This window comes from Diabrotica virgifera, chromosome 5 (genome assembly GCF_917563875.1).
Source record: "Diabrotica virgifera virgifera chromosome 5, PGI_DIABVI_V3a".
In the NCBI taxonomy this organism is placed as follows: domain Eukaryota; kingdom Metazoa; phylum Arthropoda; class Insecta; order Coleoptera; family Chrysomelidae; genus Diabrotica; species Diabrotica virgifera.
In genome coordinates, this window is record NC_065447.1 from 206,735,261 (window position 1) to 206,746,126 (window position 10,866).

The 10,866-nt window shown below is 34.3% G+C and overlaps 1 protein-coding gene across 1 annotated transcript; it reads left to right on the forward strand.

The window, feature by feature from the left end:
* Window positions 1-381: 381 nt before the first annotated feature.
* LOC126884569 (cathepsin L-like proteinase) lies at window positions 382-9,516 on the forward strand. The gene is made up of 5 exons (XM_050650540.1): window positions 382-436; window positions 1,417-1,507; window positions 1,651-1,980; window positions 7,108-7,393; window positions 9,149-9,516. Exons 2-5 carry the CDS (start codon window positions 1,427-1,429, stop codon window positions 9,406-9,408), a joined length of 957 nt encoding a protein of 318 aa, XP_050506497.1. The 5' UTR covers window positions 382-436; window positions 1,417-1,426; the 3' UTR covers window positions 9,409-9,516.
* The last annotated feature ends 1,350 nt before the right edge of the window (window positions 9,517-10,866 follow it).

Sequence of the window (10,866 nt, forward strand, 5' to 3'; positions counted from 1 at the left end):
AGTCGTGTGATTGCGTCTCTCACTTCCAATACTAAAGGAGGTTCTAAGTGGGTGTTATTTCTTGGTCTTTGGGATGACACATCATTTTCCACTTCAGTACCAAATAGTTCTTTGAAATGCTTAACCATCTGCTTTGTACTGCGTCACTGGTACTAATTACATGTCCATTTTTGTCCCTACACTTTTGTTTATTCATTTATGTCAATATTTTTGCATAATAAAAGGGGATTTTTATTGCGTGTATTTTACTCTTATCTATATTACAATTAGGTCTATTTTTGATGATTTAAACTAAAAAAGCAGCTTATCCGATTTTAATAAAAGATAGTTTTATATAAAAAAAATATAGTTTTAAGTGGATTTTTATATCAAAACGTATATAAACAGATTTGTGTTTAATTTGGGATAGTAGTTTCATATTGTTGATCCCGTAACGGTAAGAATTTGTTATAATACATATATATTATTCAGCATTATTGTTTGACCACCACAAGGTGTCTTTATTCTCGAACTTGTTTTCTGAAGTTTTTCAAAGTATTTCAATAGCGTTATCTTTAATAATATTGACCATGTTCCTCCAAATTGTATTATAACTCTCTTTCATGTTCAAGCACATTTTTTCTACCAGGTTCTCTCCGATATTTCGACTTAGTTTCGTTTTTTACTTTGACTACCAGCACAAGTAGCTTATGCTGTTGGCTCAGAGTCTCACTATTACCTTGGAATCCTTAGATTGACATATATATATATCTGCTTTTCTTGTGATAAAATAGTCCAATTAAGAATGATTATCTCCACTTTTGTATAATAAGTTAACTGTCTCCCTTTTGAAAGAATGTGTTAACATTAACAATCATCTATCTAATACTGTTGCTCAAGGCTGGATTTACATATCGCCCACGGCGGCAGAATTCAAGGGGCGGCAAATTTTGGTAAAAAAGTAAAAAATGGTGGGGGTAGTGAGGCAAATTGTGGATAGCCCAGGGGCGGCAAATCTTCAAATCCGCCTCTGCTGTTGCTCATTCCAGCACATCATCCCCAGCTTCATTTCTAGGTCCAAAGCCTAGTCCTCCATGGATTGCCTCATATCCTGTCTTGGATAGGCCTACATGTGCATTAACATTCTTCCCAGTATGACTCTCAACTCTGATGGAATATTACCAAGTATATCTCCTAATTTATCATAGAAAGCTTTTCTCTCATTCTCTCTCAGACTGATTTGAGGAACATACACATATACACACAACATCCAACAATTCTTTAGTTTCTTTAATTTTCCAAGTCTTTTCTTCAATTTCCGAAACAAAATCGCTTATTAAGATACGCAGTGGCAAATTGAATTTATAAGATTTAGATAATTATAATTTGATCTAGTATAACTCTGCTATTAACGATACTATATGTTTTTTTTTTCAGATAGATTAAAATGAAATTAGCAATAATCTTTGCAGCCACCATTCTGGCTGTTAACGCACTGTCAGCAAAAGACCACTGGGAAAATTTTAAAGTAAGTCAAATTATTAAAAGTTTTACAGGTGCTTGTAATTTGCCCGTTTATATTCAATTACTGCATTGTTTGGTTTCTATATTGAATAATTTTTCAGCTTTTTTGCTTTTAATTTGTTACTAATTTGTTATGTTCTCCTAAAGGTTACACATAATAAAAACTACATCAACCATGTTGAAGAAAACTACCGCTTCGAAATTTTTCGTAATAATCTAAAAGCTATCGAAGAACACAATAAAAAATACGAAGCAGGAGAAGTATTATACTTCAAAGCCGTCAATCAATTTGCAGATCTTACCAAGGCAGAATTTTCAGCACTGTTAGGATATAAACCAAAAAACAGGACCAGTGAAGTAGAATTGTACAAATATAATAGTTTGGATGTTCCCGAATCTATTGATTGGAGAGAAAAAGGAGCTGTTTTGGCAGTCAGACATCAAATTGCCTGTGGTTCCTGTTGGGCTCACAGCGCTGTAAGTATTACTATCTTTGGTACTTAATATCGTACACTTGTTATCAAGTACATGCGACTTGAAATTAAATTAAATGTGATAACTTTATGGCATTTCCTGACAGTCGTACTAAAAATTACACTATAACAATGTTTATTGAAAATCACGAGGAAACTTTTTCCTGTAGCTGGCTGTATACCATTAATCACAAAAAAATTATTAAAATGTATTATATCAATATATTATATTCTATTAAAATATATTATATTAAAATATTTTATTAAATTATAATTTATACTCTTTATAAAAGGTATACATTTATTAAAATCCCTTAAAGGGCTGCATAAAAATTATATACCTATACATAAAAAGTAAATCTGTCATAATTTTAAAACATTTAAAGGGTTTTTAACTGGTACACGACAATTACCGAAATCATTAGACCGAAAAGCACTTTACCGAAACCTCACTAGAGCGAACAGCATTAGACCGAAATGGTACATAAATTAAAAAATATTGCAGTAAAATATGCTAAGATTTTGTATACCTGTCATTTTGTTTATTGTATTTTTTTGTATTATTTTATATTATGACTGTGTAAATTGTTACTCTGTACAGTCTGGTATGAAATAATTTTCATCCGTTAAACAAATTAGTGAAGGTAAAAATAAATGAAGGGTAGAGTGACGTTAACACCATTTTAACTGTTTCTAATAACCAACCAAATAACATTTAGTTGTTATTGTCAAACCCGCGTGCTTAGAGTTAAAATCCACTTACACACACCTGCAGGGGCGGATTTATTCATTAGTGGGCCCGGTGCTAATTCTTGTAGAGGGCCCTACCCAACTCTTTTTTGACAAGGCACTTTAAAAATTAAAACAATACACTGTGTCCGTAAAGTATGGAACAAATTCTTTTTTAGCTAAACAGAGCATTTTAAGAAATAATCCTGAAACACGTCGATTTTTGATTTTAATTTACCGTATTTTAAAATAATATTCTAATGTACAGGGTGAAATACTTTCGAGTAATGACGTCACCGTCATTTTTTTTAAAGGAACACCCCCATTTTGTCTCAATTTTCAGATTACTCTAGCTGAGCTGATTCCAAAAATGTATCACATGTTGATTCAAATTGGTACAGGGTGGACAAAAATACAATAGTTTTGTGTGTGCTCATAATATTAAATTTTAATTAATTTTTGATATTAAATTAAAATATTAAATTAAACAATATCAAAAATTAATTAAAATCAAATATTAATTAAAATATCAAAAATACAATAAGTATTTTTGATAATATTGTTATTAACTAACGCGTTACTTTATGAACACACACAAAGCTATTGTATTTTTGTCCACCCTGTACCAATTTGAATCAACATGTGATACATTTTTGGAATCAGCTGAGCTAGAGTAATCCGAAAATTGAGACAAAATGGGGGTGTTCCATTAAAAAAAAATGACGGTGACGTCATTACTCGAAAGTACTTCACCCTGTATAGTAGAATATTATTTTAAAATACGGTAAATTAAAATCAAAAATCGACGTGTTTCAGGATTATTTCTTAAAATGCTCTGTTTAGCTAAAAAAGAATTTGTTCCATACTTTACGGACACAGTGTATAAACTTCAGTACATTTAAAATTATGCAGAAGATACAAGGCTAAGACAAGGTAACGCTTTTTTTCTTTGTTTATTTTCAACAAATGCTTTTATGACACTTTCAAAATCAATTTCCCCAATACGTCATTCTCAATAGAGCAGATCGATAACGAAACTAATCTGTTCTCGCCCATTGATGACCTTAATTTATTTTTAATAAAGCTTAATTTTGAAAATGATCTTTCGGATTCGCAGTTCGTGATAGGTATTGAAAGACATCTATTTTTGTCAAACACCTTTAACTGGGTCCCGGTGAATTCGTAACTATTTTAATCCCCCATCCTAATTACAGGCCAATTGGTAACTTTGACCCTCAGGTAATTTTTCGGTAACCGATAAACTACTGGTGAATTCGTAACTAAATAAAGGTATAGTATAATCTTTTAGACTTGAAATAAACATATGGAAAATGTCTTTGCTTTTAAATTATCAGATGGATTTAAATAATTTATCATTGCGAAACATCTAAATATTAAATTTACAATTACTTGATAAAAACCAAGCTCGTGTAGAGCTATACTTGATGGAAATAATATTTATAACACGTGTTAATAAAACACTATAATATTGTTTCAATTATTTTATTAAGAGGAAACAGTAGCGATCAACAGGTAGCGAAAACGCGTTCCAAGATTGCGGCTGTAATTTTGAATATTTTTTCGAGATTTTGGTACACGTATTCGTAATATAATAAAGAATGGCGGTACAGAGCCCAATTTGAAAAATATATTAATATGTCGAAATCACTCTGTAATTAAATATAATATTTAAAAAACGAGCCTGTACCGCCATTAAGAAGAACAAAAAAATACACTTTCTTCAAATAAACTTTTTATCCGATGCCTAGATTTTGTGTCATTTTGGAACTACTAAAATTTTTTATTTCATTAGTAGTTCCAAAATGACACAAAATCTAGGCATCGGATAAAAAAGTTTATTTGAAGAAAGTGTATTTTTTTTCTTCTTAAAGACGGTACAGGCTCGTTTTTTTAATATTGTATTTAATTACAGAGTAATTTCCACATATTAATATATTTTTCAAATTGGGCTCTGTACCGCCATTCTTTATTAAATTACGAATACGTGTGCCAAATATCTCAAAAAAATATTCAAAATTACAGCTGCAATCTTGGAACGCGTTTTGGCTACCTGTTGATCGCTACTGTATCACCTTAAGATATTTCAATTTTTGCCAATTTTTATAGGTACATAGAATACAAATATAATGTTTTTAAGCAAACCAAGAAACATTCGGTTTAGATTTAAGGTATTAGATTTAATCAATGGTTCCGAATTCACCTGAAGAAAGTTTCAAGTTGGCAGGTCAGGTAAGAAAAGTTACGAATTGGCCGGTGTACATTTTGATTTGAAAATGTTTGTCATTAAAAGTTATGAGTTGGCGCGTGTCCCTTTAACTTTCAGAGCGATTTAAAAGCATTGTATTGTAAGATTTCCGAAAAGGAGATGTAAAAGTATACCTGGTAATCTGTTGCCATTTATGTCATGTCATATAAGGGTGGTTATCGGGTGTTCCTTTTCTCTTCTCACAGAAAAAAGATTATATGAAATTGTCAATACAACAATAATTTCAAAGTAATTTTTACAATAAATAAGAAGAGTTTGGTAGGGTAAGTACGACGGCGCGTCAGAATGCCAAATACGTAACAAATGTGTAGGTCTTCTGGGGGCCCCTTCAACCTGGGGGCCCGGTGCTACAGCACCTCTAGCCCCCCCTAAATCCACCACTGCACACCTGTCACCCGACTTGACCACTTACACGTACTTGTCATGTGGGAAGGTAGGCTAACTCATAGAGGTATATATTGACATAGAGGGAGCCTACCTTCCGCGCTTCCTGACGACAAGATCTCATGAACTGGTTTGCTGCATCTCTTTCTAACACATTGTATCGAAAATCTATGATGACATTCAGTGTGAATATACGCACGGAAGAGGAGGACAACTGTAGCAGCTTTACTATGCGTAAGAGTGAAACAGCACTAATCCAAATAAAAAAGATGGTGTCGTCACTTCGCTCTGAATGACACTCTCTCTATGCTAATATATCACTCTATGGGCTAACTGAACGTTTTACAATGGTTTTACTGTTTGACAGTTCTGAATTTAATCAAAATAGTTTGATTTTGTGTGTGTGTGTGTGTTCACAAAGGGAATTAAAATATTACAATAGAACAAAACATAGAGTAAGAAAACAATAGGTATATTAGATGAAAAGTGGTAGAAATTTTGTTGGTAATCAAATTATGTAAATCAAAGCATTATCTACTAATAGATAGGTACATACATTTTCCAAATAGGTAAGTACCTACCTATGTAATTTTTTATTACAATACTGAAAAATTTACAATTAAGTACCTACCTGTTGCTTTTAAAAACTTTAAAAAGTTACTACAATTATAAACTTGCTTTTTTCTGTGTCCTCACAACAATAAAAACTAATATACAATATTTGTTTATCCATAACCTCCATATTGAACAATTATTATCATGTCATTTGAACACCCAATCAGAGCAAAGGTATAATGCGTCTGCGCCAGGGAACAAAGTTTTTGATGAATTCGCGCATATTAAATTTCACTCCCATCGCGCTTAAAGAAGTATAACTTCAAAAACAAAAAAATAAACAAAAACAAAGCAAAAAAAAACAACCTCCTAAACTCGCCAGTACTTTGTGCTGCCAGTCCTATGCCTGGATAAAGGGTGAAGGGAGGTTGATGTTACCCTTGGCCAAATTACAATCCTGTTTGAGCACCCTGTATTATGTACCTAATGCTTTTCGGTCTCCTACTGTTCGGTCTAGTGAGGTTTCGGTAAAGTGCTTTTCGGTCTACTGCTTTCGGTCTCTTTACAGTAAACCTTTTTACCCATCTATTTTTGGTGGCTCAGCATGTGATAAACCTGTATCAGTACTGATGATGATCTGTTCAGATCTACAACGTTCTGTGATTTTGATGTAGACCTTTAAGGGATTTTAATATATAAGTAGGTACGTTTAATAAAGGATTTTAATATATTTTTTAATACTTATCGCTTTTATGATATTGCTTCAAATTATTCCATTATATTGACAATAATGTTAGGGCTGCTGAAGAAGAGTTGGTTTAATTCACTCGCGTATCTCACTCTTACCTACTCACTCTCTTCTTCTACACACATTATCGGCAGCGCATTCGGCATTGTATAAAATATCTAGGCTACAGTATAGGTATAGCTAAAAGAATTCTTTAAGCATTAAACTGTGTCTAGGCAAAGTATAAAATTAATAATAATTCATACATTACAACGTTTTACGCATTCTACACATTGCCTAGATATTGTATAGAATATCTATCTAATTACACAGATTGCCGGTAACATACATATACACGGAATCAAGTCTTAAAATGTCTTTACCAATTTTAAACCCTCCTTTACTGTTTTTCGTTTTTAAACAATATTTACACCGATCTTCTGTTTAAGGTAGGGGCTCTTGAAGGTCAAAACTTCATCGTCAACGGCAAATCCGATCTACTTAGTCCTCAAGAACTAGTAGATTGTTCAGATGCTTTTAAAAAAAGTGACTGTGTAATTGGAGGAGACATGCTTGCAGCCTTTGAGTACGTCAAACATGAAGGTCTTGATAAAGAAGATCAGTATCCATATGACGACTATAAATCTTCATGTAGAGTAAAAAGTCCCAAAGCAATTCATATTGATGGATATAAACTGTTGGCTCGCGATGAGAATATTATTAAAGAAGCAGTCGGTAAGTAATCATCATCACCATCATCACACAGCCGAATTTGTCCACTATCGAACATAGGCCTCCTCAAGATATCTCCACCCTTTTCTGTACTGCGCAGCTGCAATCCAGTTTGTCGCTATTCTTTTAATGTCGTCGGTCGATCTGGTAGGTGGTCTTCCACGACTTCGCTTATCTGCCCTTGGTCGCCACTCTAAAATCTTCTTTGTCCATCTGTTGTCTCTGTATTGCAACGTGTCCTGACCATTTCCACTTCAAGTACGCACTGGTTAAATGCTTTTCTTTTTAGCTTTATTGGGATGATTTCCTTGAACACGTCTCTTAGTTTGCCATACGCTGCCCATCCTAAAGCTGTTCTAGAGAATCCGCATGTTTGGTTGTCTCTACCTATTGGATTTCGTGGCTCAGATAGATGTATTTGTCAACTGTTTCGATATGCCAGTTTTTTAGTTTCAATGGTCCGCTAGGTACTAAATTGGTCATCATTTTAGTTTTCCCAAAGTTTATTTTCAACCCTACTTTTTGGGAAATTCGTTGTAGTTCTTCCAGCATTTCGCGGACTTCCTTTAAGTCGTCGGCTGTTAGAACTATGTCATCTGCAAATCGTAGGTGGTTCAGCCTTTCGCCATCGACATTCAAACCTCTGTTTTCCTATTCTAACATCTGGAATGCATGCTGCATTACGGCATTGAATAGTTTTGCTGACATGTTGTCTCCTTGTCTAACTCTCCTTTTTAGTTTTTTTTTTGAGTTTGGGTGTGGAGGTTTATTGGAATATCGGTAGTCGATTCTATAATCTCTCAAAGCTCTTAAGATGGCTACCATCTCATAGCGTCAAAGGCTTTTTTGTAGTCAACAAATACTAAAACTAGCGGCCGGTTGTACTCAACAGTTTTTTCGATTAGGACCTTTAGACAAGTTAGATGGTCATTTGTACCATACCCAGGGCGGAAACCCGCCTGCTCTCTTGGTTGGCATGTTTCTAGTTTGTTCTCAATTCTGGCAGTGATTATTCGAACAAATAATTTATACAGGTGGTTTAGAAGACTGATTGGCCTATAGTTTTCGAGGTCTGTTTGATCTCCTTTCATATGTATGAGGAGCGATATAGAATTATTCCATTCAGCTGGTATGGCTTGGTTTTCTCAGCATATATTGAAGAGGTATTCGATTGCCCTGATGAGAGCAGAACCTCCGATTTTAAGCTCGTCTGACACTACTCCGTCCTCTCCTGGTGCTTTATTTTTAATTTTCTTTAAAGCATGATATATTTCAACCGTTGATATATCGGGAATATTCTCTGAACCTTGGTAAGTAATAATTGAGTATAATTAAAATTGATATACAAATTTTTCTTATATAATCTTTATACAATTAAGCATCGTATTTCTGTTATATCAGTTGATTTGCAAATACAACATATTCAATAATTCTCTATCAAAAACAAACTGACTGATATTATCTAACTCGTTCTTCCTCTAATTTTATGTTTTAATTCTCTTTTGTAGATTCCAAGTCTATTGTGATTTTAACTGACCTACTTTATCCACATTAGTTTCTTTTGCTTTCTCATTATTCTTTGACCGTACCTAGATAATTTGAATTTTGCTTGTATCAAGTGCTACAGTTACCGTATTACTTACTGACTAGATTTATTTTTACAACTCAACACTGTAGCCAAATGTAAAGTTACGCTGCTTTAAATTCAGTTAAAAGTATATGAATGTAAAAAATTAAAGTTACATGTTTTAATTTTAGCTACTGTTGGCCCTGTCTCTATGGCTCTAAATTCTTCGCCTCTCGATTTCTACGCAGGTGGAATAGTTGACGGTGACTGTGATCCTGAAGCTATTGATCACGGTGTTCTTATTGTCGGTTATGGATCAGAAAATGGCGAAGATTATTGGATTGTTAAAAACTCATGGGGTAGTTCATTTGGTGAGAACGGATTTTTCAGAATAAAAAGAGGAGTCAACCAATGTGGTCTCACATACGAAGTATCCTATCCCTTAGTGTAAATAAAACGTTAAGGAGTTTCTGTATATTATATGAAGTTAAAATGTATTTAATATGAAAACGTTTCTTGTTTTAATTTAATGGTTCAATTAAAATAATAGTATTGACTATTTTGTTTTTTTTTACTTAATCCCAGTTATTTTAACAATACGTTTCTTCCATTGGAACAATAAGTCAAATGTATGTCTATTACATAATGGTCATATAGGGAGAACTTCCAATAAAGGCGACTTCTCTGCGAGCAGGCCAAGATGCATAAATAATTTTTCTTGAAGTGCTGTCTCCTTTAGTAGATTAGTGACTACACTGGCAAATCTATCTCTGTCCAATGCGGCTCTAAAGAAAGACATTGAATCAAGGCCGGTCCAGTCTCATATTTTTAAGCCATGAAATCTGACACCTACCGGGATCCTATTTTTCCTTCAATCTTACCAAGGATGATCTATTGCGCGAGGCGGTACTTTTCGTTTCTCATTACATGTCCCAGGTAGCTAACTTTTCTAACTTATAAAGGATTGTCGTGTCAATTGTGATGATATAGTGGCTAAACACCTCCAAAAACCCAATAGATAATTAAACTCATCATCAATCCGTACGCGTCCACTGCTGGACATAGGTCTCCCTCAGCTCTTTCCATCTTTCTCTGTTTTGTGCGGCTTGCATCCAGTTGTCGACAATACGCTGCAGATCGTCAGCCCATCTGGTTGGTGGTCGTCCTCTACTCCGTAGTGCTTCTTCTCGTGGCCTCCACTCGACAATACGTTTTGTCCATCGGTTGTCTGACAATCTGGCGACGTGTCTTGCCCAATTCCACTTGAACGACGTGATTCTTTCGACGGCGTCCGCTGTTTTTGTTCTACGACGTATTTCTTCGTTTGGGATTCGGTCCCTCAGGGAGACACCCAACATCTGGCGTTCCATTTTTTGACAGAAACGTACTTTTGATTGCGTGGTACATCCAAACAGCACTTTCTATTCTGGAACTTATTTCAGTTTCTTCAGTTCCTCTGCTCTCTATTTGTACTCCCAAGTATTTGTAAGTATCGACTTGTTCAAGTGTATTTCCGTTAATTGTTATCTTCGTTTGTTTTCTATTTTTTCCACATACCATTACTTTCGTCTTCTCATTATTGATCCTCAGATTTCGTTTAATTAGTGCAGCGTTCCATACTTGTAAATTTCGATTGAGTGCTTCTTCATTTTTCCCAAATATCACTAGATCGTCTGCGTATGCACACTCTCAGATCCACACTGCTTCTAAATTTCTATGTCCGGCATATAACTTCAATGTTTCTGCTCTAGTTTCTTTAATTATGTCATCCAAGACAATGTTAAACAGTATGGGGCCTAGGACTCCTCCTTGACGTAGACCCTCATTTACTAGAAACTCTTCGGATTCCATATTATCGGTTCTGATTCTGTTCCTTGTATGTCTATATATACTCATAATGGCTTGCCTG